At 40.1% G+C, this 27833-nt stretch overlaps 1 protein-coding gene across 1 annotated transcript; it reads left to right on the forward strand.

Moving 5' to 3' along the window:
* The first annotated feature begins 1996 nt into the window (after positions 1 to 1996).
* Positions 1997 to 27833, forward strand: LOC133992782 (TBC1 domain family member 8). The gene is made up of 20 exons (XM_062431520.1): positions 1997 to 2301; positions 8830 to 8940; positions 9188 to 9306; positions 9495 to 9723; positions 10257 to 10497; positions 13358 to 13565; positions 15185 to 15382; positions 17909 to 18058; positions 18817 to 18967; positions 20059 to 20273; positions 20782 to 20899; positions 22064 to 22349; positions 24015 to 24153; positions 24312 to 24410; positions 24587 to 24655; positions 24836 to 25097; positions 25292 to 25357; positions 25463 to 25549; positions 25645 to 25754; positions 26732 to 27833. Exons 1-20 carry the CDS (start codon positions 2175 to 2177, stop codon positions 27158 to 27160), a joined length of 3414 nt encoding a protein of 1137 aa, XP_062287504.1. The 5' UTR covers positions 1997 to 2174; the 3' UTR covers positions 27161 to 27833.

Consider the following 27833-nt stretch of genomic DNA (forward strand, 5'->3'; position numbering starts at 1 on the left):
TTATAAGAATTGACATGAGGAAATCTCATTTAGGCCTATTTTTAAAGATGGTAGTTTTTTTTGTCTCAGTGGAGAACTGATATCATCAGCTGTGTGTTTCCTGTCTTTGCTGTGTTGTTATTTGCAGCTTTGACTCGTATAACCTGATTTTCCAGCTGCTCTGATCTTCTTCTGCATTCATTCACATAGCCTATAATTCACTCCTTAATATTATGTGATATCAGCTTAATTATTTTAATGTAAAAGTTAAGTAATTAATAGACATAAACAACATACTTTAAGGCTTCAGAGCAGACATTCTCCTTTCAGTTTTTAGAATGAATGAACTGGATTCAAACAATCAGCCTTTGTATGATAATTATCACAGGGAGCACCTGAGCACGGTGTCGGCTCAGCAGCCAATCACAGCACGGCCAGTTGCTCTCTGTCGTAACTGGCGGAAGGGAAAGTTGGTGAAATGCGGAAGAGGAGAAAATACTAACAGAGCGCTCACTCTGTTCTTGTTTTTCAGAAACTAAAAACAAAAGCTCAGTGCGTTTTGTTTTTAGCTTGTAAAAACATTGTAGTTGTTCTTTTTTTTAAACAGTACATCATGTTTTATTTCACAATGATTAATCTCAGCTTATATGTGATATTTATCAACCTCATTTTTCTAAGCCTTTTCATTTTTTGTCTTCATTTTTAAAAGTTATTCTTATTCTTATTGTGAATATATATTTATATATTTTTGGGAATATGATAGTTATGTATTTGTAGCTATTAGCTATTCTAAAACACATTAAACAAAACAAATGGCCTAATTCGTATATATTACTATGTCTATAGCTAAGCTAATATTAAACATAGACCTAGAATTTAGGCTATTGTGTTGCATAGTGATGCACACATGCACAAATTGGAGGACGATATATGTTAGACATACTTTTTGGCAAATAGCAAACAAAACTGTACAAAACATTTATATTTTTATATGGGTTGCACATGGGGGAAAAAAGCATTATTTGAATATTTTGTAGGTTATGCGGTGGTTTTATGATTCATATGTGTATAATTTTAATATGAGTGTAATAACTTTCAAATTGTTTTGATGACAAAAGTTTTTCTTTTTATGAAAAAATTATACAATCTCCAAGAAAACGGGTCAGTTTTACACTTTCAGCACATTTCTTCTAGGGTCCCTGGGTATAATCTATGGGGGGCCATTTTATACCACCACTGAGGGGCGCCAAAGTCTAAAATACTACATCCTTCAAATTCAACATTCAGGCTGTACAAAGGGGGCTTTAAGTTTAATTTTGGTGGTCAAAAACATTGCTAAATTTTTTCTACTTCCCCAGCTTCTCCCAGTAGGACTACCTTATTGAGCTGTCGTCAAATTTTCACTAAGATACTTTTTTAGTCTTCATTTAGGCCTATATTTACATTACATTTGGGTCTATTTATCTCCTTTTCTTTATATTTATCATCTAAAAATGTGGCGGAATATAAGCAGATGTGGAAGTAGAAGAGGTTTTTTTCTCCACAAAGCCACAAAAAGTCGAAATGCTCAAGTCCAGTTATGATTTTTAAAGGATATAATTACACTTTTACACTTTTAGAATCCTAGGAAACAAATAACAGTGTTAAAGACGGTCAATAGTCTCTAGAGGACGCTGATTTTTGTTTTCTTTTAATATTTAATATTCTTTTACATTCGTCAGACACCTGCAGTGATTTGTGCTCAAATAAGACAAAACAACCTTTTAATGTGATCCTTTGTCATCATGAAAAACTATTTTGCATAAAAATAAATTTAAACATCAATTGGCTTATTTTTTTAAAAAGATCGTCAGACCACATAAGGCTATATTTCATTCATAAAAAAAATCCCCTTTACTTATTAACACCGTGTGAAACATTCTTAACTACAGAGTGAGACCTCTTCCTAATAGACGATCTTCGGCTGGTGTGTACAGCTGCTGCAAGTCGGGCGTGAGAGCACAGACGTGAAGCGAAAGTCTGAAGCCTGCTGTCGGCAGAGCAGGATCATCATGGACAAACCCGAAAACCCGCCGCTCTAGGAGCGAGCCGGCCGCTGCCGAGCCGGAGGACCGGCGGAGACAACTTCACACACCGCCCGCTGTTAGAGACGGACACGGCGGAGGGCTTCCCCCGGTCCCTCCCTGCTGCAAGAAATGTGGCTAAACCCGGAGGAAGTTCTGCTGAAAAACGCACTGAAGCTGTGGGTGACCGAGAGGAGCAACGACTTCTTCCTTCTGCAGAGGAGGAGAGGACATGGAGAACCGACGGGAAAGATCACAGGTAAACAACAACAACAACAACAACAACAACAACAATAATGAAAAGAGCCATAGAGCCAGTATAGGCATGACCACAAGTAAACAACTTCAGTATAAGACAACATACAGGGAAGGCCAGAGGGAGACAGAATGACAGGTAAACAATCAGAACAATACAGGATATGCCACAAGAGCAAACAGGCTGGATCACAGGTAAATAACTACACAGGAGTGGCCGGAAGGGTTATTCCAGTAACTGGATCTGTTAAACTAACATGTAGGAAAATCCTGCATTTTCCATTTCAGTAAACAACAGAACACTGCATTATAACCCACTTATCCAAGGCAAACTGTCAGTTTCCAACTCTCAATCTTTAAGCCAAACTGAAACTCCTAAAAGTTCTTTGAGCAAAATGTTCTTAGTTCATATAATACATGTTCCACACAGGTCTGGGAACCAAGAACAAAGAGTTAGTCTTTGTTCTTGGTGAGGCTTGACTTAGCCTCACCATGTTGGATTCATAGAATGGCTTAAACTAACATTTAGGCTAACTGAAGTCAGGCTTTTTACATTAAGCCTAACATTTCTGAGCACATGAGTCAATTAGAAATGATTACAGAAAATGACAACTCTACTTTTCTGCTTTTCTCTGTCATTGGACATTTTGCACAATTGTTTGACATTTTTATGAACTAAATGACTCAACTAAGTTGAAATCTCATGCTTGGGCAGGTACTGTGTTTAATTAAACCAGGCTTGAGTTAGCCTCACCATGTTAACCTTCCATTGGCTTTGTAGAATGGCTTAATTATATATAAAAAAGCATTTAGGCTAACTAAAGTCAGGCTTTTTACAGTAAGCCTAGCTTTCCTGAACACCTTAGTGGTATATTAGTCAGTTTTCTGCTTTTCTCTGTTTTATATCATTAGATTAATTACGTTTTTTAAATACATTTTTATCAACTAGATTGATCAATAATAAAAATAATTGCTAGTTGCAGTTCTATTACATATCTGTAACTATGGAGCTATTTTGCAATTAGTGTATTTTCCAGTAATATTTAGTTACAGGTCTCTTACTATTCTCACTGATGTGTCTTATAATGTCAAATGAACCCTCTTCTTTTATTGTATTCTATTCAATTCTAACTCTTATTTTCTACTATACAAGTAATAAGAACTATATGAACCTTGTAATAGTCATAAGAAGAGACTGTGCAACTTATACAACCTTAAAACAACATGAAATATAATAATCAAGAGGAATATTCATGTGACAATGCCATAAACATCATAAGATCACTGATAAGGACTAGAGACACACTGACCTATTGGTTCTTGGACTTTTGTGTGACTTTTATAAAAAGAATAAAGTCAGTTAAAGTGTGATCTGGGTGTGGAGCACTTACCTTTTATTGTAATTTTCTTGTTGGGGCAGGTTTACAGATTTTTTTGTCATATTCTGTTGCTTTAGATTTAATCATGATGAAATTCAAGATTAGCATTTGTACACCTTGTAGAACAGGTTCTGTGAGTTTATTTAGTGGTTATTGTACACATTTCGGCCCACGTGCTTGTTGCGGCTGTAGCCAGTCTGACTGCTTCCCATTGCTCGGCCGCTTTCTCCAGAGCAGCCTGTTTGCTGTTTCCTCTCTCTCACTTCCTCCTCCCCACTGTTTTGTATCTGTGCGCCGGAGAACACATCAGCGGTTTGTCCGTCGCATAGATTTATGTAATGAGTGACACTTAATTACATTCAGACAGTTAATACAGTGTCTTCTTTATGCTCTGTCTTTCCCCCTTTGACAGAAACCCGCTTCACCCTGCTTGTCATAAAACAGAATAGTGGGAACTTCCTGGCCCCGGGTTTACTTTTGTCTATGTGTTTGTCCCGGCCGTTCCCATAGCAGGAGGAGGTCAAAGGGTCAAGTCCTGTTGTCAAATCGTGTAACATTAACTAATCACGTCCTACACTTTGGCATTCCTGTCGCACAGGTGGTGGAAACGACACAGAGCGGCGTTGTTCAAAGTTTCCAGCTATGAAGATGAAAGCAAAAAACAGAAATTCAATGTGGTTACTAAGCTGTGACAACACACTGTCCTACCCCCCCCCCCCCCCCCCCCCCCCCCCCCCCCCCCGTCATAAAAGTGATAACATACTTCGAGCAGGATTTCTGAGAAGGGCTGGGCAACTAAACATCTGCAGCTGAGCAGTCACTTTCTTCATATCACTGTTTGTGCTGATTCATTTAACAAAATAGCTTCCATTTGCCTTAAATGTGTCTGTATGTGACTCTGAAATAAATCAACTGAGTAAAAGTACATCAGATAATACATTGTGATGCATTCAAGAGAAAACAGACATTACAGTCTGATAGATCTGAAAGCAGATGCTGTGTTTTTCTCTCTCTCAAAGCCTTGTAAAGATTGATTGTAACCTTCATGTCTCCACAGAAGTATTCCCCCCTGCGACGTGAAAGGGAACTATTCATATTCATTCCTTTTTTCTTTTTTTTGGGGAAAGTTTACCAGTGTAAAACCCCCCTTTCCGTGGTTTAGCGGTGACAGACGGATGGCTTTGTGTTGCCAGGCTGCCGGGGTTCACCGCTTCAGGCAGGTCGACTTTGACTCAGTAGATGTGGTTTTGCATCTGGCAGTGAGCCAGAGCTGTCTGCTGGAGGAGTCTTTATCTTCACTTCTCCACCTGTTTACACTTCCACCAATAATAAGGGTATTTTTGAACACCGCTACTTTTAGATTGAACTATGCAACAGATGATATTTTGCGCAGGATATTCAGTATTGACATATCCTGCATTTTCATATAAAACTACCAAAACAACAGGCGTTCATTGGGTAGAAAAAAGCCCCTTAAACAACATTTTAACTATCACGAGATACTAAAAGTCTCGAGTGAATCCCGTTCTGATGAAATACCTTCAGGGTTAGTCGCTCTTTTTTTGGCAGAGGGAGAGTTGGGTGGTTTCACTGCAGGATTTACATCTGACAAACCTTAAGCTGCTGAGTGAAATCATACACTATGTGAGAGAACTGATGTAACTCCTCTTCTTCTTCTCGCCACATCTCAAAGGTGTGTGTTCTTTTGTGTTTGTGTATCAGGCATGAGAAGGCATAGCTTTGAAATGCAGGCTCGCACTTTGCTGTGGCAGGTTGGGTTGATCTGTCTGATAATGCTGCCAAAAAATGCACAGTTGAGACTTATGTTGGGAGACTAGGACATGTTTATATGTTAGATAAAAGCTTTTCTGACTGATGTATATCATAAAGGAGAGCTTCCTTTTTTACCTCTGTATTCTTAACAAGGCAACCGTAACCATGCCCCTATAGGAGGATAGATGACTTCACTCGCTTCAGTCCTCTCAGGTAGTGAATCCTCTGCTGAACCCTTTTGGCCAGCATGATGGTGTTTAGGAACCAGGAGGGATCACTGGCGATAAGCCGCTATGAGACATTTGGTGGTGTTGACCTGTTCCCCTGTGAAACTGCTGATGACCTCATATCTTCCTAAAATCTACAATTATCTGATGAGGCCCTCTACTGTCGTGTCGTCAGCTAATTTAATGATGTAGTAGATGCTGGGTTTGGCAGAACATCATTGTGCATCAGCAGAGTGATCTGCAAAGGGTAATTCTTTAATGGCTGTGAGTATTTAAAACTTGATCCTTCAGCAGATCCTATAATGCAGACTTGTGGTGGATAAACATAATGCTTTTCAGTCTTTTTTAAAATTCATAGTTGTTTGTGACATTTTTTAAAAGATGTTTTAAAGGTTAATATAGTATGCTAAACTACTCAGACCATCCCAAGATGCTTATTTTACACAGAGGAAGTGCTTTCATGTGAATTAAAGCATCGCCAAAGCAAGACGTTGTGTTGTTCTCATTGGAAAAGCATGATGCGGATTAGCTGTGGTTTACGCAGATGAAAACGTGATGACGGCCGCCTCTTCAGACAAAGCTTCAGCCTGTTTTGAAAGTGCGGATATGTCGGTTTGATCATTCTCCAAAATGGTGTAAATCCTGATGCCATTTTTATACAGCGAGGTGGTTAATGGTTAAAAAGATGGTAGTATAAATGAAAGTAATGTGTCGCTACTGTGTAAGCAATAAAAAACTCCACACCCATCACCTTTGCCTCCTTCAGACCTGCTGTTGGATTTCTGACACCGAGATGTGAAATATTGTTGTCTACGTGAAACTAATCACCTGTGTTTTAAAGTTAGATTACAGTTTGTTGATCTCAGTATAAGCACTTCACCAGGATCTTTGGTTCATGTTCAACAAGTAAAATTATAGTCAAATTAATATTTAAGATATTCTGAAATCTGCTTTGACAGAATTCTACATGTAGGCCTAGCTTGTACGACTTCTGTTGACTTGCTTTTACTCAGCTGTATTTACACAGGTCTTTCACACAGGTTCTTTTCCTTTCAGTGTCACAGTATTTGCTGTCATTTATTTGCTAATATGGAAACTCTGGAGGAGGTAGGCTTCTGGATAAAGCCAAAAGAGTGTAGTGCTTTATGGAGAATTACAATATTAGAGGAAGATAATATCATAAAGCCCAGTGCTGTTGTTCAGCAAAAAGCCACTTTGACCACACTATACTATATTACCTAGATGATTCTGACAGTAGGGTCCAGAGGGGATTTATTTTCACTATTTATAACACAATGACAGAATGTAAGACTACTTTGGTTATGGGTTTCATACATTTACTTTAATAAAACATTTTAAACATAATATCCTATCAAATGGGGTTCACGAAATAGTTGAAGAATATCGTTGAAGATTAGCTAGTTAGCCTAGTTGTCATATTAGCTTGTAGCTTTTAGGTAAACAGTGTTATTTAGCAAGGTTGTTGACCTTCTAACATCATGAATGCAGAACAAGCTTGTTTATTTGTCATATAATATTCCAGATACATAAGAAAAAAAACTTTAAAACTAAAGTACAACTTTTCACAACATTACTAAGCAGTTAGCTTATAAGCTAGCTAGTTCTTTGACTACAGTCTCTCTTTCATGATTCATTTAATGAGGATTTAATTTGACAGACTGTTGAGTTGCAGTTAACAAAATGAAAGTGCACACTGTTTTCATGAGGTGGAATGGATGATAACTTATTGTAGTCTAACTTATAATGGTGCTTTGTCAGTGACCATTGCTTGTTCACTGATTGTTATATTGTGTTGAGGGTAGGGCTGGGCCATATGGCTGAAAAGTGTATCACGATAAAAGTGTTTCATATCAGTCCATATCGATAATTAATGATTTTTTTTAATGACCTATTTAAAATAAGGACCAGGGGTGAAAATACTCAATGTAAACACTTTTATTGTAAACCTAACCTTCCTCTGATTTTAATCACCTGTTATCAATCAAGGCAGACAGGGAAAATAAAAGGCCAACACAACCATGAAAAGCACTCAAATACATAAATGTACACATACTGTAAAAACTGGTGTATAAGACGCAGTCTATTTTGTAAGGGTCTCATGCTGGGAAAAACGCATTTCTATTAAAGACTGGTTTATATGAATGCACCAGTAGTTATTCATTTATAAACACATATGTTTATACTCCAAAACTTTCTCAATTTACTTTTATTAGAAACACAATTAAAACACACAAATTACACCTGAAACAGTGTGTCTGGTTAATGGTTAACGGTCCGGTAATGATTTGATTAACTGAACTGGACCGGTGTATTAACTCAGACTGTGTTCGGGTTAGGCTGAGTTTCAATTAAACATTTTAAAAGAACACAGTTTCCTTATTCAATAAAGTGTGTATCAGTGTGCTTACTCGAGTCCCAAAAACTTCATCAGAGCTGTCACTGTGTGCAGATACCTGAGTCGTTCTTTTGCACATAGCACTACAACATCAGTTTGGTCTGTAAATACTGAAACATCACAGCAACTAGTGTCTGAAATACTTCTGATCAACACACAATCATTTTTATGTACAACATACAGCATTAACAGGTCATCAATAGTCTATTTTCATTAGCTGCCGACACAGCTGGAGCGCGCAGTGCGTGCTTGACACGGCTTTTAAAAGGACTTTATAGTTCATAAGTGTGGATGCTCACATCATTATCTTTAAAGTTATACTTTGCTAGGTTACCAGGGAGCGAGTGAGTTTGTTCATGCAACCTTGCTTCGCCCTTTTTTCTCTTCGGTGGTTTCTTCCAATGAAGTTCAGTGAAATTATTGAACTTTCTACCCAAGGTATTTTTTATTGATATTGATTACATGTCTATCGCAATATATATCGCTATCGTTTTATTGCCCAGCCCTAGTTGAGGGATCATTTGAGTCCACTATGGGAAGGATTTGGCAATTATTATTCTCAATACAGAACTCAGACACTGCAATAAAATTTCAGACACACAATGTATTAGAGTATTTAGTTGACAGTATGTTTGGACAGCCAGTAAGACTGTTATTGCCTCCTGAGCAGCTCTATCTCTGGGATATGTTTGCATAATGTCAACAGCAGAGTTCTCTGTGCATCGTCATCTCTGCAGGTCTGCTGGTGGGGGCGCTCGATACGGTGCTGGACTCCAATGCCCGGGTCACGCCTTTTCGCATCCTCCTCCAGGTTCCTGGCTCCCAAGTCAGCTGGGTGATCGCCAGCGGTGAGATGAACATTAAGCCTCCTGCTCAACGTCTTACTTTCTGTCTTCACTTCCACCTCTCCTGTTTTATCATTTCATAACAAACACTTGACTACACTTGCACTAGCTTGTTTTCCCATCTGCATAAAATACAGTCATATCCTAAAGAAAAAATACCTACACGTGCATCATTACATTATGATTGAGTTATTGATGAGTTATTATTATGTGGGTGAAACTCCCTATGTCTTGTCTTTTTGTCCATCAGGTGCTGCTAGAGAGGAAGTGAACAAGCACTGGGATTGGCTGGCCCACAACCTGCTTCACTCTCTGTCTGTGTTTGAGAACAAGGAGGATGTTGCCGGTTTCGTCAAAGGCAAAGTCAAGGTGTGGAATCTGACTTTAAATTTTGAGACATTGACAAAGCTTGTTTTTAAATAAGGATTCAAGGCTTTTTTTTTTAGGTTAAAGCATCCACCTCACTGTAAATGATGTGATAATGATGAATGATGTTGTTTTGGATGTTGAACAGTCCATGTCTTGCAAGTAATAAGTGCAGCTTCTCTCCGATATAGGGCCTGATCGCAGAGGAGTTTCGGGGTCGCCAAGCCGCCCAGGAGGAGGACCCAGAGAAGTTCAGGGAGGCACTGCTGAAGTTTGAGCGGCACTTCAGCCTCCCTTCGTCAGAGAAGCTGGTGACGTACTTCTCCTGCTGCTGCTGGAAGGGCCGGGTGCCTCGACAGGGCTTCCTCTACCTCAGCATCAACCACATGGCCTTCTACTCCTTCCTGCTGGGGAAAGAAGGTCTGTGCATCCAAAGTGGGCTCTGGTTTTCAAACCTCAGTCATTTCCCACAATGTGTTTTAGTGTGCTGAAATACCAGTGATTGATTTTACTTATGGGTCAACTTGAAAGTAATTGTTTTGACCGGGGGCTCCGAAAGGTCTGCAGGAGGCCACAACCTTTTCAGTCGCCTTTCAAGCCTACAAATGGAGACTGTTTGACAATCAAAAGGTGTTTTGTGAGAGTATGCCAATACACTTTTTGAAGGAGAATTGAAGAGTGCCAGGTAGATGTCTTTCAGGAAGGTGTTCAGGACACAACAAGGCCGATGGGAAATGGGGTCTTTGTACAAACATTTGTGTTGCTGGTCTTTGAAGCAAATAGCGTTGGGCATGTATGCAGCCACCGTTCTTTGTAGTTTCATGGGTTCTTGTAGCCTTTTTTAAAACACAACTATGACTATGACAACTATGTTCACTTAGCTTGTAGACACATTGACATTAAGTTGTTCATAAAAAATATAGAAATATTTTCCCCTCCTCCTTTTTCCACAGTGAAATTTGTTATCCCTTGGGCGGAGGTGATGCGGTTGGAGCGGGTCTCCACTGGCCTCATGCCCGAGGCGATCCGGGTCAGCACGCGGCAGCGGCAGAGGGAATTCTCCATGTTCCTGAACCTGGACGAGACCTTTGGGGTCATTGGTCAGCTGGCTGACATTGCCCTCAGACGGCTGCTGGACAGTGAAGGCCTGGAGCTGGACCGAGTCCTGCAGCAGCCCACACGCATCAGCAAGAGGTCAGCAATGGTTCTCTTGTCTGATACCAATATAAACTGAGCGCACTGTTGAGAAAATGCTTTCAACTGCTCGTGTTTACTTCGGAATATTTCAGGTCATAGTTCAGGGGACTTCCCAAATACCAGTCTAATTTACTGTCTCAGTTAAATAAAGTAAGAGTGGCCTAACCTAAGAATAACCTAAGATTACATGGTGTGTTGGATGTATGTTGAATTATAACCCAAATTTTATGACCAGTTGGATATGAAAGCATCTCCCATACATACAAGAGAAGTAAAACAAAAAGGTCTTATGTCTCGTAGTTTTAAAACAGTTTCTGTTAGTATTTTTCATTATCAGATGTTTTTGCAAGCCTTCTGTTTTCTGTACTACACTACACACACATTTAGTGCAAGAGATCATAACCTTCTTTTTATTCACAGCATTCTTTCTTAAATGTCACTATACACACACAGGCTCACTTATTTCTGTCTATGTAAAAACCTTAAAAACCATAACAGGAAACAGAGTTTAAAAAAAAACCTGTGGGCAGCACACCACATAAAACAAAATCCTTGATGTTTTTTTTGTACCTGTGAATAGCAAATGAATGTATGTGTTTAGGCATGATCAGGGCAACAGATAAAAAAACTGAAAAAAGGAAGAAAAAAAATAGAAAGGTACATGAAAGTACAAAGGAGGAACACAGAAACCACGGAGAGTCCAGAATGGCAAAAAAAAGAAAAGAAAAAAGATGTGGGCTGCTGAACCTCAAACACAGAGTTAAATGTAGCAGTAAAAATGAAGACAATGAAATATAGGAAGAAAAATTGTGAAATAGAGAAATCGTAATATATTTGCTTAAATTTGGTAACTTTTATAAACCCTGAATTTTAATATAAGAGTTCTTCATGTTAATGTCTCTATTATCCAGTCCTAAAAACAACATTTATTGAAAGAAATCTTGCTAACTTGATTTAAAAAACATATGTCATAGTCCACAAACGACTTGTGTCTGCCAAGAAATCTTTAGACTAGTACTTTTCCACATTTTTTGTATAACATTAAACCTATTTTTAAACCTTTTTTTTGCTTTTTTACATTTATCTTGTTCGCCCCTCTGACTTTATATGTTGCGTGGTAGTTATGTTGGGTGGGTGTTTTCCAGAGAGGAATATGAGAAGATTTGGGTCACAAAGTTGAAAGCTGTGTTTATACTGAATTCTTCTCCAGGGCTGAAGCTTTGGCTTCTAGTCAAAGAGGGCAGTACACTGCCTCTCATCATAGCCAAGAGGCCAAACCCCCCCCTTGCCCCAGATCTGCCCCCGTATCTATCAGCAAGCCTATGTGTGTGTGTTGCATTCTAGACTGACTACATTGATATTGAAGACCTCACTCCTCAGAGTTTGCAAGGGATTACCTCATGCATTTTTTCTATAACAGCAATATACTCCAAAAATAGACGTGGTATTTTTACAAAGGCTGACCAAACTGCTTGTTACTGTCTGTTTTAATGGTGCACATGCCAGATGGAGGAGCTTATAAGTCACAGTGCAAGAGAAGAAGATTAGACTAGAAACGCATTATCCATAAGATAGACTGTACCGCAAAAATGAATGAAAAATCACAACATTGTCAACAAATTGCTGGTGGTGATATTTAGGAGTGAAGAATAATGTTTACAGAGGCAAAGACTTAAAATGTGGTTTTATTTGGAGTATACAGTATGACTAACTCTGTCCTACCTCTGGCTGAAGTCTTGATCATGTCACATGATTTCATCCAGTGAAATGTCTTGTCCCTTCAAGATGAAAAAAGAAGCAAGATTATTGAAGGAAAATATGCATCTCTAGTATGGCCTATGTGTGTGTTAGGTTGTAGCTTGGTACTGTTTTTTAACCATCACGCACAACAATAAACCCCAAACAAACCAGGTCACATTACATCTGCTCTTTGTTTGTTTGCAGTCATGCTAGCAGCATGGCTCCAGGGATGGAAATGTCAGTCTGTCAGTATATCCACCACTTTTAGACTGAAATATCTCAACAACGTTTTGATGGATTGTTATGAAATCCAGTACAGACGTTCATGGTCCCCAGAGGTTGAATCCTAATGACTTTGGTGATCCTCTGACCTTTCCTGCAGTCCCACCATGAGGTCAATTTTCTTTCTTTTTTATTTTCTTTCTTGAATTGCTGTGAAATTTAGCTCTCACATTCATGGACTCCAGAGGATTATTATAATATCTTTCATCCTCTGACTTCATCATCTAGCATCATCAGCTGGTCAAAATGACCAAATACCTGCAAAAACAAATCAGACTTGACTATACTTTGTGCAATATGACTGCAGGTTTAAAGGACCGGTATGTAGGATTTAGTGGCATCTAGTGGTGAAATTGCAGATTGAAAACCAACTGATAACCCCCAGCCCCCAGCCCCACCCCAATCCAAGTGTATAGGAGAACCTACAGTGGCCACAAAACTAACCAAAAAATGACAAAGATCCTCTTTAAGGCCAGTGTTTAGTTTGTCCATTCTGGGCTACTGTAGAAACATGGTGGTACAACATGGCAGCCTCTGTGGAGAAGGACCTACTCCATATGTAGATATAACGATATAACATTGTAAGGTAACAATAACACAATGATTCTTATTTTTCAGGTGATTATACACTAATTAAAACATACTTATGAATGTTGCGTTCCATTTCTGCCAAGTCTGTTTCACTAGATGCCCATAACTTCTACACACTGCACCTTTTAAAGAGGAGAATATATCCTGGTTCTGTTTGTTTTGCTTCCTAATGCCCAGAAACTCCTTCAGTCACTCTTTCTCCTAGTTACCTATGAATATTATTGTCTCTTTATTTTCTCACCAGGATTCTAGAGGAGCAAGCATTAAGGGAGTACGTCCTGGCTCTGTTTAGGCTTCCTCGTGGTGAAAGACTTCACGAGGTGGCTTCCTGTTCGGTGTGGACGCCCCACGCCCGCTGCCACACAGCCGGTACTCTGTACACCACAGACAGCTATCTGTGCTTCTGCAGCAGAGAGGAAGGCCGCTGTACCCTGCTCATACCCCTGTCAGAGGTACTGGAAACAGAAAAGAATCAAATGCTAATGGTGCATTCAGGTGGTCTACATCAATGTTAAATGCAAGACTAGCCCATGACCCTACACTCTTTAGACTGTTAGACTGGTTAAAGATGCATATCCGCAATTTAAATCTTAAAAATACAACCATATCAAACTTTCTTTCTCCATTTAACAAAATTTCTATAGTAAAAAAAACCCTGTTTAAATAGGAAAACATGATTACAACAGACACAACAACCACTCAGCACTCATACCATACCAAATCCCTTTAAAAAAAAAGTATGAACTGCCTGGTATTTTGGCATCAATCTTTTATGTCATGATGTAAATCTGCAATATAAAACAATCTGAAGTCAGACATCATATTCACATCCTAAATTTAGGGAGTTAACATACGTTTTGTCATTAGTTTTGTTGTTTTGTGAGTCATTTCCAGCCCTTGAAAGCAACCACTGAGTTTTTAGTAATAAGTCTGCCTCTTTGTCCTGAATGACTTTTTTATCTGACGTCGTCTAAAGGGATACAGTGTTTTTAGGTATCTGTATGTATTTAACACCAGTTTGTTAAACAGTGTGTGTTTACTCTGCCAGCTGCTGATTAAAGATTAACGCTTAACACCTTTCCACACTCACACATTATCATAGCAGAGGGAAATGTAGTGTGCTACTGTAATGCAAGTAACACATGTTGCACTCACATATCCACATTTAGCATTTTATATTGTTAAAGGGCAAGTCTGGTTCAAATGCATAAATGATCCAAATTAAGATGTCAGAATTTCCGTCTGATGAATACTATCAAACACATTTCATATATTTTTCGTTGTTGGATTTAACATTGCATATTTACCTTTTCATGAGTGTTAAACAGATGTTCAACAAATATTGTCAGGACAGATGGTGAAACATATAAAAGACATGTCAAAGTAAACTGTGAAGGTATAAATAATTTAAAAAACTCTGAATTAAATGAATGTTTTTACGGAAATTGAATTCTTAATTGCCAAAAAAATTTAAATTGTACATTTGATTCTAGTATTACAGAAGTAATATGTGAGTTAGGGTTGGTTCATTGTGAAAAGCAGAGATTAGCAGCAAACTGCAGGTCTGTCCACAAACAATGTGAGGAGTCATGCATACTTTCTCTGCTCCACCACTGTGGTGTAAGCCCCCATTTCCTCTGTTGAGGCATTGTCTATAGAAAAGAATAATCATTTCCGCCCACCTAATCTGTGTTAATTCAACTTCTGCTTCCCCAGATTCTCTGTTACATCCATTGTCTATTTAATTCCTGCATTTTTCCTGCCTAGCTGGGCTGTAATATTCTTGTAATACGAGAGTAGACATCATCAGGTTGTTGACCATTTCCAAATATTGCAAACACAATGTTAGTATGTATGTGAGTACATAGTACAGTTTGCACCAGATTCAAGTGAAACCCTTTTTGTCTCTTTCTCTTGTTTCCAGTTTGTTTTCTTCCATCTTTCTTAAATGTTGACCTCACTAGGCAACATCTGTAGAAAAACACACAGTCCATTGTTTTCGCTTCTTTATATTCACCGATTGGAACGTTTATCTGACAAAGTGGGTGTGTTTCTTCTGTTTTCTCTCTAGGTGTTATCCATAGAAAAAGCAGAGAGCACCAGCGTGCTCCCTAACCCCGTCATAGTGAGCATTCGGACTAAAAAGGCCTTCCAGCTGATCGAGCTGCAGGAGAGAGACGAGCTGGTCGAGAACCTCAACTCCAGACTCAGAGCACTACAGTGGAAACAGTCCATGTTCCGCAGCAGCAAACATGGCAAGAGGAGTGTGGTATGGACCATCTCTTTAATGTTGATTTATATATATCAATAGTGGTTAAAAAAAAAGTAACTAAACCCTTTGAAATTACCTGCGTTCATGTATAAATTTGACATAGAAAGGTTAGATCCTCATTTAAGTTATACTTTTGATCAAACACCATCTATTTTAAACTCATTACACACAAATCATTGTATTGTTGTCTATATTGAATACATCATTCATACATTCACAGAGTCCAATCAATGAAATGAGATTGGAGTTGTGGGTTAGAGCTACTTTTACTTATAAACACTCAAATATTTTGCTCTTCACAAGAAGCATGTGCTGATGTGAACCTGAGATCTCAGAAGACTGGCGATCAAGAATTGCTGATTTGCATAACGCTGGAAAGAGTTAAAAAGAAATCTCCAAGATTTTAGATATCAGTCCATGGTTAGACAAATGGAGATAATCTATAAAAGAAGAGGATTTAGGGGTACAAGGGTACATCGGAGAATGAAGTGAAAAAGAAACCCAGAGTTAACAGCTAAAGGTTTAAAGGAATCATTTGAACTGGTTGACATCTCTGTTCATGCATCTACCATACGCACATCATTGCACAGGCATGGTGTTGATAGCAGGACACCATGCAGGAAGCTAAAAAACTAGCTTCTACACTACCAGTGTGTAAGATATAGTGGCACCTAGTGATGAGGTTGCAGATTGCAACCAACTGGATACACCTCCCCTTCCCCTCCAAGCATGTAGAAGAACCTACGATGGCAGAGAAACTCACAAAAAACATGAAAGGCCCTCTCTACCAGTGTTTGGTTAGTCCCTTTTGGGCTACTGTAGGAAGATGGCGGTGAAACATTGTAGACTCCATGAAAGAGGACCCACTCCCTCCATAAGGGCTCATTCTAATGGCGCTTTTCCACTTCACAGTTCCAGCACGACTCGCCTCGACTTGGCTCGCCTCGCCTCGGTTTGTTTTGCGTTTCCACTAGGGATAATACCTGGTAACTGGTACCTTTTTAGTACCTGCTCTGGTGAGGTTCCAAGCGAGCCGAGCCGATACTAAATGTGACGTCAACAGTCTGCCGGCCACTGATTGGTCAGAAGAGTTGTCGCTGGAAGAGTCATGAGCCGTCCCACACAAGAATCAAACCCGGCATTTTTAAATACCAGCAAAAGCGTTACAACCATAGTTACAGCCATACGGCTCAATTTTTTTTTGTGTGTGTGACAGAAAGCCTCATACAGCAGCAAGTACACCACTGCCTCAATGTCCTCCATTGTTTATGTGTTTTGTGTTGCGTATAAAACGAAGTCACGGCAGTTTCGCAGAGCCGTGCTATGTCGACCCCGCCCACGTTGAGTGGGTACTTTTTTGTAATGGAAAAGGTCTGTTCTGGAACCGTGCCGAGTCGAGGTGAGTCGTGCTGGAACTGTGTAGTGGAAAAGCGCCATTAGATAACAAAAACACAATAACTCTTATTTTCAGGTAATTATATACTAATAAAAACGTTCTTAAAAATATAATATTCTAAAACTACTAAGTCCGTTCCTCTAGATATTACCAAATTCCACATACTGCACCTTTAAGTTGCACCTTGATACTTTACAACGCTACTGGGAAAATGTTTTGTGGACTGATGAAATTAATGTTGAATAGTTTGGGAAGAGCACACGTAAAAAGGGAACCGCATACCACCATGAAAACATCATCCCACGGTAAAGTATGGTCAAGGGGGGATATCATGAATCGAAGCAAATCTACTAAAAAATACTTTCAAACAAAGAAAATCCACCTCTTGGAGTGGCCCAGTCAGAGCCAAGACCTTAACCCAATAGAGATACTGCGGAATGACCTCAAGAGAGCCGTTCATACTGGACATCCTGAGAATATGACTGAGCTGAAGCACTTCTGTGAGGAAGAATGATCCAAATTTCCTCCTGAATGTTGTGCAGGTCTGATCCACTGCTACCGGAAAGGCTCGTCTGAGGTTATTGCTGCCAAAGAATGTTCGACCGGTTATTAAAGTTAAGGGTTCGCTTACTTCTTCCACCAGCTCTGTGAATGTTTTATGGGTTTGTTCAACAAAGACACAAAATATTATTATCAAGTACATTGTGTTTGTTGATACTTAATGACCAATTAATGCAGAAAACCAGGTAAAGGGTTCCAAAGGGTTGTCTTACTTTTTCTTGCCACTGTGTTTTATATGTAATATATTCTCACATGCTTCCACATGTGGAGCAGGCAGATCTTTTTACAGTTGATGGACATATTGTATGTGCTCTGAATACCAAACAGCTCTGGTAGTTTTAATATGGCTGCAATGCTAATGAAGATGATGTTTGAATTAGTTTTTTTTTAGCATCTTTTTCTCCATCACAGAAAAATAGTGTTCTTTTACCTCAATTGGTACATTTATTACACATCATTGTTTTCAATACATGAGTTTTGTTTTTATAGCAAATGCAATCCTGAAGGTCCAAGTTACTGCTCAATTTTTCTGAGACCAATGATTTTTTCCCTTATGTTTACCACAGACCTCCCCGACACCCTACTACACCTTCTACTACGACACCGGGTTCTCCGATGAAGAGGAGATCGAAGAGCAGGTTCTTCGTAACACCGTCAACAGCGAGGCTCTGATGACGGCCTTCCACCAAAACCAACCGGGAACCAACAATGAGAAGGTGAATGGAGGCTGACAGCAGAGTGCAAAGGTGCTGTGTGTAGATTTACTGGCATCTAGTGGTGAGGTGCAACACCTAAATACCCCTCCTCCATGAATGTAAGAGAATGTATGGTCCACTGAAATGAAATGAAATGAAGGGTCAGTGTTTGGTTTGTCCCTTCTGGGCAACTGTAGAAACATGATGGTGGCCTCCATGTGAGGGGACCTGCTCTCTGTGTAGATAGAAAGGGCTCATTCTAACGTAATGAAAACAAAATTCTTAGTTTTATATGATTGTATACTAATGAAAAAAATACTGCCAAGTTCCATTTCCACTAGATGCCGCTACATTCTATACTCCGCACCTTTAAATTTCTACACACTTCTCCTTTAAAATTCTACATACTGCACCTTTAAAATTCTACATGCCACACCTTTATAAATATACATACTGTCCCTTTAAAATTCTACATACTACACCTTTAAAATTCTACATGCCACACCTTTATAATTCTGTATGCCACACCTTTAAAATTATACATACTGTCCCTTTAAAATTATACACACCACCTTTAAAATTCTACACACTTTACCTTTAAAATGCTATTTACTGCACCTTTAAGTCAAATTCACTAAGTGAAGTAACAGTAGACTCAAGTCAGACTTTAGTGTTACCTATCATAGTTAGTTGTTGTTACTATGAAAGCAGTAGCATCTGGTACATGAGTCTGCACAAGTCTCAGCGTGTTTATCTGTGAATCTGTGTATTTGTGTCAGAGCATGGAGCAGATGAGGGAGAGGCTGTGGGAGGATCATTTCGTCGAGTTCGGCCGCGGCATCCACATGTTCCGCACAGGGAAAATCCAGAGGCTGGTTTCCATGGGGATACCAGAGTCACTGCGGGGTGAGCTGTGGATGACACTTTCAGGTGAGAAGTCTAAAACCACAGAGCTTCTATATGTGATAGAACCAGTTTTTATTAACAGAAGTTGCTGTAGTCACTGGAGGGTCCCCACAAATGACAGAGATGAGTGTTTTAACGTATTTCAGCTCATATCCTCTTCTCTCCCTCTGCTGCGCCCCCCCCCCCCACGTGCTGTCAAAACACCAACACTGTCAGTCAGAGCTAAAATCTGCCAAGCTTTTATTTAGCTGCACTTGGTTCCTCTACTCACTCTCATTTCCTCACGACGCAGCAGCAGCTGTCGTCCTCGGCCGTGCAGGCAGCAGGTTATTGAACGAAACTGAAACTGTGGTGCTGGAACTGAAATGCTAGCCTGCATGAAAAAGAATCGACACAACCTATTTGCACCAAGAGAGAGAAACTTTTTAGAGTCCTATACAGGATGTCCGTAAAGTCTCTTTACAATTTAACATATGTATTACAAAAGCAAATGAATAGAAAAATCTGTGGAAATGTAATCATTTAATACACCTCTATATGGGCAACATTAGTTGCACGGAGCACATCAAGAAGGTACTCGATTTTTTGCCATGTTAGCTGTAGCATAGCCTCATCAATGGTGGCAATGGCATCAGTGATCTTTTGCTTCAGGTCATTGATGGTCCCGTATCTTTGTTCCAGTTCCCTTTTTTGTAGCAGTCAATCTTTTTTTCTTTTTTTTTAAAATTGCGTCAGTATTTCAAAATAAAGGATGACCACATTTCTACATGAAGAAATCAATAACAAAAAAAACTCCTGGATTTCATCAACTGTATCATTTCTCAGTTGAACCCTCAGTTCCTCACTTTACTTACCAATGGTCATTTTTTTTATATGTGTGACATAAAAGCTCCCTCACTGAATCCTTAAAAATACCCTGCTGTTACTCAAGCAATGTAATGCAACTCAAAAACAGGGCAATGGTCCCAAATCATCTGAATGAATACAAAGGAGTTGAGAGCAGGGTCTGCTTTGATGGTGGTTGTGCGGAAGGAAGTCGTTTCCTGCAGTGGAAAACAGACCTGCTAATTAACAGTATTTCTGTGTGTGTGTGTGTGTGTGTGTGTGTTGTGCAGATGCATCCTCAGAGCTGGAGTCTCATCAGGGCTACTATACCAACCTGGTGCAGAAGTCCATGGGTCAGAGCACCCTGGCCACCGAGGAGATAGAGCGGGACCTGCACCGCTCGCTGCCGGACCACCCCGCCTTCCAGAACCCCACGGGCATCGCCGCACTCAGGCGCGTCCTCACCGCCTACGCCCATCGCAACCCCAAGATCGGTTACTGTCAGGTGATGATTTATAATATGCAGTATAATCAGCAATATGCCTTAATGGAGAAGCAGTAGAAGGGGTAGCAAAGCTTGTTGAAGTTGTGATTATCGAACAGCTTCGTTATTTTTTCAATTTCTCCATTAATCAGCATTTAAAAAATAAAAAATAGCAATGAAGCCACATAGAGCTATTGAAATTGAAATATAATATATATGAATTTTTTTAATTTGGTGTTTTTTTCTTTATCTGAAATGATGGTTTAAGGATATATGCTGTACAGATTTCTTAAAAAAAAAAGATCAGTTTTTAATACTTCATTTATGTATATAATAATAAAAATCAACTGGACTTGACTTTACATCAGCCATCAGGAGCTGTCTGGAGGTGAATCTTGCCTCTGGGAGCTCTCTGGTGTCATGTTCTTGTGTGTCAGCTGATCACTCGGTGGCTGCTGTGTATCCTGAATGTTTGCTACACAGCCTCTCATCCTCGTTTGTGCCCCCCCCCCCATCTCTTTCTGTCCAGTCTATGAACATCCTGGCGTCGGTGCTGCTGCTCTATGCTAAAGAGGAAGAAGCTTTCTGGCTTCTGGTGGCAGTCTGTGAGAGGATGCTGCCCGACTACTTCAACCGCAGGGTCATAGGTGAGAGGAAGCAAGAAGAAATGATTTAACACTGGATTACCTTTTTTTTTCTTCAACTAGGGGCACTTTGGACCTTGTGAATTTTTAGGTCCAAGAGAAGACACACTGCCATCACAAGACAAGACAACATTTTTAACATTGCTGACCCTGAACAAATGTCACTTCCACCACATCTAAATATAGTGTTAATTAGTGTTAGAGTGATATTTAAAAATAGTATGACGTATCATATATGAATGTTTCATAGCTAGTTTTGCCAGTTGTTACCTTTTTAGGACTGTTTGTCCTCTCGGGTCAAAATTGGCCTGGTTTGGTTTGACTGAATTATCACCCAATTCTGTGTTAGATCTTTTTAAGCCAACGTCATTCCAACTTATTACCACAGGTTTTACACATATTTTTGGAAGTTATGGTCAATAGGCCTCATTTAAATGACATTATACCTCATTTCTGAGTTAACACCTGTTGTCTTTCTGGGTCAGTTTTGAGGGATAAACTTTATTTTCATTGTTAAATGTTGGAAGTTTGGGTGTGGAACAAGGACAAAACAGTGCTATTGAAGCCTATAATGTTAGAAAAACTGAACAGATGGTAAAAAAAAAGATTTAAGATGAGGGAAATAATAATAAAAAAATTGGGAAATGTCCAAAAATATATGTATTTAAAAAAATATGACCAAAGAATATGAAAGTGCCACATACGCTTTATTCACACATATTCACTCTCTCTGCTTCAGAGCACACACATAGTTTAAACTCATACTATCACACTCTGTTGGATCATCTAAAGAGAAAAAACTACTTTCAATCCCAGTTCTGTGATGTTGTTGTTGTGTCTGAGCTGCTGCCTCTCAGACACCAGACAACTCAAAATGCTCTGAAACTATAAAGGCTAATTTCCTGTGCTTTGTGATGTGCTCCGCTGTTTATTTATGTTGTGCGAGATGAATTTGAGACAATTTCCTTTTTCCTGTGAGAAAACAGGTGCTTGTGGGTCTTGTCTTATCAGCTTTGAAAGGATAAAGCTGGAGTTATTTTATCTTTTGGTGATTAGAAACAATTTCCCTCATTCTAACGCAGATAAATAATAATAATAATAAATGTTTGCTGTTAAGACGTATTTCTGTAACAAAATGCCTCTAACTCCATTATTTCCCTCCCGCAGGAGCTCAGGTGGATCAGTCCGTGTTCGAGAAGCTGATCGGCGAGCGTCTGCCGGAGCTCGCCGAACACTTCCCGGACCTCTCCACCCTCTCCTCTGTCTCCCTCTCCTGGTTCCTCACCCTCTTCCTCAGCGTCCTGCCCTTCCGCAGCGCCGTCTGCGTGGTCGACACCTTCTTCCTCCACGGGATCAAAGCCATCTTCCAGCTGGGTTTGGCCGTGCTGGAGGTCAACGCCGCACAGCTGTCCACCAGCACGGACGAAGGACAGGCGCTCATGGTTCTCACAGGGTAGCTACTTTATATCTAACTGCAGGCTGATTTCAATTCAATTTTTAAAACTGGTTATAAATATATATATATATATATATATATATAAATATTTATATTTATGCACAAATATCCTGCATGCACTTTTTTACAGCGATTGGAGAAGTTAATTATTTGCAACTATAGGAACCTGTCAGTATCACATCTAACACTGACTTCCCTTTTCTCTGACTGCAACACATTGTGTTGACACGTCTGTATTTTGGGCTCCTCAGGTACCCATTTAACCACTGTGAGGTTTTGCTGTTTTCACATGTATCACATTTACAGCACTGTGCAAAAGGGAAGTGAGGACACTTTCAAAAATAATACCATGCTTAATTTATCAGTTAAGTTGAAACAAAGTTCAGTAAACAGCAGAAAGCTCAATGAAGCTGTGTCTTTATAATAGTAGCAGTTCTCCTCGACACACTTAGTTTTTCATGAATAACGAAAAACGTTTGATGCTAACACATCTGGAAAAAAAAAATACACTACACAAGATGACACTGAGTAAATCTGAAGTTGGTCAGGTCAAATCTCTAAAGAACGAGGCGTGGACATGGCAAAAATGGCGTCAAAATTGAATATTCCAATCCAAATGGGTGTCTTCCTGTTGGAGTTAGGGTATGGCTCCAAGAGACTTTTTTGTGCGTCTTTACATGATACATATGTATACCAAATTTTGTTCATGTATGTCGATCTGGAGCGAGGGGCTTAATTTTCTTAATTTTCTATGGGGTTCTGTTGAGGCATTTTGCAACGCCCATGTTCTGCGACCTATAAAGTATCACATTTTTCACCAGTTCTGACGTGTGTGTACATGGAGTTTTCGGGCACATTTAGGCTGCCAAAAATGCGTTCGTTTTGGAAGAAGAAAAAAAAGAATTTTGGATATAGAGGGTAGTAAGAGGGGAGCTGTAATTTAACAAATAACTTGTTTTAAATGTAGGAATGAACCTACCACTTTTCCACTGATACAAATTCCAAGAAACTTCATTGTCAACTGAATGTGTTTTTTGAGAAAAGAAAGAAACTGTGAGGTCGGTTATTCCTGCATCTTTTAGAAGTCTCCACAGTTTTTATTCTGTGGATTTTGACATCTCAGCTGCTTCTGTGTCTGACTCCATGATATTAAGGCTATAACATCTGCTGCAGGACTCCTTAGTCTTCATGTTGATGAAGATCTTTCTGTTTTTTATGCCTCTGATTGGATGTTTGAGCCCGCTGTGAGGCTGCAGAATAAATTTGAGACCAATCGGACGCCTCCTTGATGGTGTTGTATGATAAATAAGAATCTAAGACCCTAAAACGTTTTCACAGTACTGTAGAGGTTGCTTCTAAATGTGTTCGTCTCTCACCAGATTCAGCTGTGATTTCTGCCCAACACCTTTACTTACAGCAATGAACCTGTTAAAAAGAGGCTCTGCTACTGCTTCCTCTCACTGTTTGCTTTACACACTGCCAAACCAGGGTTATTATAGTTTTGAACATTTTATAAATGTTTTTATTTTATTTAGTTTTTTCAGTTTTAATCATGATAGTGTGACTTCCCTAACTTGGCCTGTTTGAACACAGCAAATGAGATTGAGTGTGACAGTCAGGAGTGTTTTGTTAATGTTAAATTTGGGGTTTTGTGTTTTGCAGTTTTCTCGAGCAGGTTGGATGGGAAGAGTCCTCTAGTCCCGTATCCCCTCCACCCGCCGCAGAGACCGGCAGCAGCAACCCTGATGTTCCCGCCGTGAGACACACAAACATAACAGACCTCATCAACGAGTCCTACGAGGTGAGAGGCACACATGTGATGCAACCATGATATTTGTCTCTCTCATTGTTTTTGCACATTTTATGTATTGATTTGAATGTATGGAGTATAGATGACATGTTTGCTGCTGCTTTCGAGTTCCGATCATCCCCGTCGCGCCGTTTTTTTTTCCCCGTCAGAAATTCGGAGACCTGACAGTGAGACAGATCGAGAGGCTTCGCTGTCGACACAGGATCCAAGTCCTGCAGGCTCACGAAGACACCACCAAAGAAAACGCTGTGAGTACATATAGACCTGTCACAATAATTCCTTTTATTGGACGATATATTGTCTCAGAAATAATCGCGATAAACGGTATTATTGTCATATGAAGAAGAAAGTTAAAAATGATGCCTTTGTCCCCCTGTATTCCTGCTCTCACACCACTATGTGTCCTCTCTTTGTGTTTGTGCAGCTGAGAGTGGTGACACCAGATGTTTCCATCTCTCCAGAGAATTTGGCGGACGTGTACGACCTCTTTAAGGTATCTACATCTCCTTTTCTTGCTGCTTTCTATACATCTTAAAAAATAGCTCAATGAGAACTGCAGGTTTGATGGAAGCTGAAATATTAAGGTCTCTACAATGAACCTTTTTTTATCCTTATCTCCACCTTTATTTCATATTTTCCCACTCCTCTTCCTCCACCTCTTTCCTCCATCCAGACAGAGTACTTCATCAGTCTGTACTGGGGCGACACCAGCTCTGCGGCGGCAGCAGAGGCGGCAGCGTGGAGGCACGGCGACTCCTACATGGAGCGTCAGTACCGGCTGGACCGTCCTCAGTTCAAGAGCCTGTATGGGCTGCTGGTGCCGTGGCCCGGCGGCTCCAACCAACACACCGACACGCTGGCCAACCGCACCTTCACCCTGCTGGACCAGGACCGCGACAACCTGGTCACCTTCAGGGAGTTCGCCGGCTGGCTGAGTGAGTACAAGAAGAGAGGACAGAGAGGGGTTTTTTTAGGGTTTTCCCACCAACGGTCATCATAAATATTGTGACTATTTCTGCAGTTGCAGAACCTCCACACATGCTTATTTGCATGTTTTGAGACTAAGAAAAGAAACAGTGAGACATTCATGATCTGTGCTCACCCTCTGTTCCTCTTTTCTTTCCCTCAGACACTTTCTACTGTGAGGAGCTGAATGAGAAGATAAGGCTGCTCTACCGCCTGCACATCCCACCAGGTTACTCCTCCTCCTCCTCCTCCTCCTCCTCCTCTCTGAACACTTTTCTTTTTAAAGCTGACGTCATCGTTCTGACTGACTGGTTTTTCTTCACTCTGTCTGCAGCTCTGACTGAAAGCGAGGACGACCCCTCTCTGATGAAGAGCCCCCTGGTGTCCACTAACAGACCCCTATATGTCAACCTGCCCACCGGTCGGTCCAAACACACTCATCTACTGTCTATTGACACAGATTAGAGATTTCACACAGTACAGTCAACATGTTTCTAACTAGAGGTGTTGTTCCAGGTGTTACAGAGGAGGTGAAAGATTACCAGGAGCAGCTGAAGCAGATGTTGAAGGATCTGGTGAAAGAGAAAGAGAAAGATGTGGAGAAGCCTCTGCCGCTCATGAACCAGGTGCATACTAACTACACAGACCAGCTGTCATTCATGTGTGATGGTTGCTCATTCCACCCCCATTACACCAAAAGCATGTATCCATACTAAAGATCAGCCTCACATGTGCTTGAGAAACAGGTGATAATAAACTATTTTTATACACTGTAGCAAAACATGAGGGGATACACGCTTTCCTAGACATATGGCTAACGTGTGAGTAAATGGTTGCTAGGCAACACTGGCATTCATTTGAATTCATGTTTCTGTTCTCTATACATAGATTAACATCAATTCAGCTCTAATCTACTGCTCTGCTGTAGAATATTCTGATAGATGTTTTTTTAAATTGATATTAAAGCCTGACAGATAAATCGGTCAGCCGATATTATCAGCCGATATTGGCCTGTCAGAGATATATCAATATCAACATATATGGTGTTCAATGTATATATAGGCTGAATGTAAATCTGTGTGTATGCAGGGGGTATGGATACACACACATGAACATGTATTTAAAAATCTCAACACCACACGATGGGAAATATTGTATCCCACCTGCCCACGTCCCTGTTTGGTTTATATATATATATACATACATATGTTGTCCGATGTGCACCGATATATTTTTTTAAAATTATATAGGCAACATTTTATATTTATTTGTTGTTTTTTTCATGTTTTTGGTTGTTGTTTTGTATTTATAGGAATTAATAATTATTAAATCCCCAGTGAAGTGTACTTACTTACACTTCAGTGCACTAATGTCATTTTATTTTTAAAAAAAAGTGCATAGTTAAAATGTAAAAACCACAGCCACAGTGTCCTTTTTCTGTACATATTCTGTATATATAAGATTATCGGCCAAAATATCGATATCAGAATTTTTTTACTCCCTAATACGAGTATCAGCCTCAGCCCCAAAAATCCAGTATCGGTCTGACTCTAATTGATGTAATGAAACAGTGTTATAACCCTCTCTTCCTCTTCTTCCACAGCGGGAGTTCATCCAGTTCTGTAAAACACTGTACAGCATGTTCCACGGCGACCTGGAGGAGAATGACCTCTTCCAGGCCATCGCTACGGTAACCAGCCTCGTCCTGCAGATCGGCGAGGCCGGCCACCGGGGCCGCTCGGCGTCAGAGGTCAGCGGCTCAGATGCGGTGAAAGGAGCGGAGGCGGCGCAGTTGAACGCAGAGGCCCGCCACCGCTCCGTCTCCGACACCGGGGTCTGCGACGGGAACGCGACGGCGGAGGACGAGTGGACCATCAGCTACGCTCAGATCCTGGCGTCGCTGCTTACCGAGCAGGCGCTGGTGAACTTCTTCGAGAAGCCGGTGGACCTGTCGGCCAAAATAGCAGCAGCCAAGGAGAAGCAGTACCACCAGCGGTCCGGTTTGCTCACGCTGCAGCAAGGGACCAGATGACTGAAACATACTGACTTTACACTGATGATGAAAAAAACCACAGTATCAGTATCACATGACAGAATGTGACGGCGGCTTCAGCAGCTAAACTACAGAAGCTAGTCAGGAAGCCAAAGAGCCTTTTTTAAAGTCATCTGTAACATTTATCAGTGGCATGATTGTTGGAACACACTGGCACAACTTCTTTCTTTCTAGTCACTCACAGCCTGTGACGACATGAGCTACTGTGGCCTGTAACTGACAACAGACAGCACTGTCTTAAAACTAGAGGACGAGTTATTCCTTTAAACATTTTGAGCCAGAAAGACGCCTCTAATCTCAACAGAAGGCCATTTAGGAAATATATATATATAGGATATAATTATCGTCACCACGAGGATGCCTGGCAGTTATTGTGTTGCCGAATAATTCTTACTAACAGTTCAGCATTAAGGACAAATCTATCGTTCATTCAGTTTTTTTTTTGGTTTTGTTTTTTTTTACAGATTTTATAACTTTTGTTTCTTTTGTATTAAGTGTTTTCACTTGCACGCACCTTGATATTTTAAACTTTTTCAAATGTAGTGAGAAACAATCTACAGTGATCAAAAAGTTTCAGAATGCAGAACATGTTTTAAAAAAAAACAAAATAACGCTGGAATTGTCCTTTTAAAATAAAAGACACTGCACATAG

This window comes from Scomber scombrus, chromosome 13, assembly GCF_963691925.1.
Source record: "Scomber scombrus chromosome 13, fScoSco1.1, whole genome shotgun sequence".
Classification (NCBI taxonomy): Eukaryota; Metazoa; Chordata; class Actinopteri; order Scombriformes; family Scombridae; genus Scomber; species Scomber scombrus.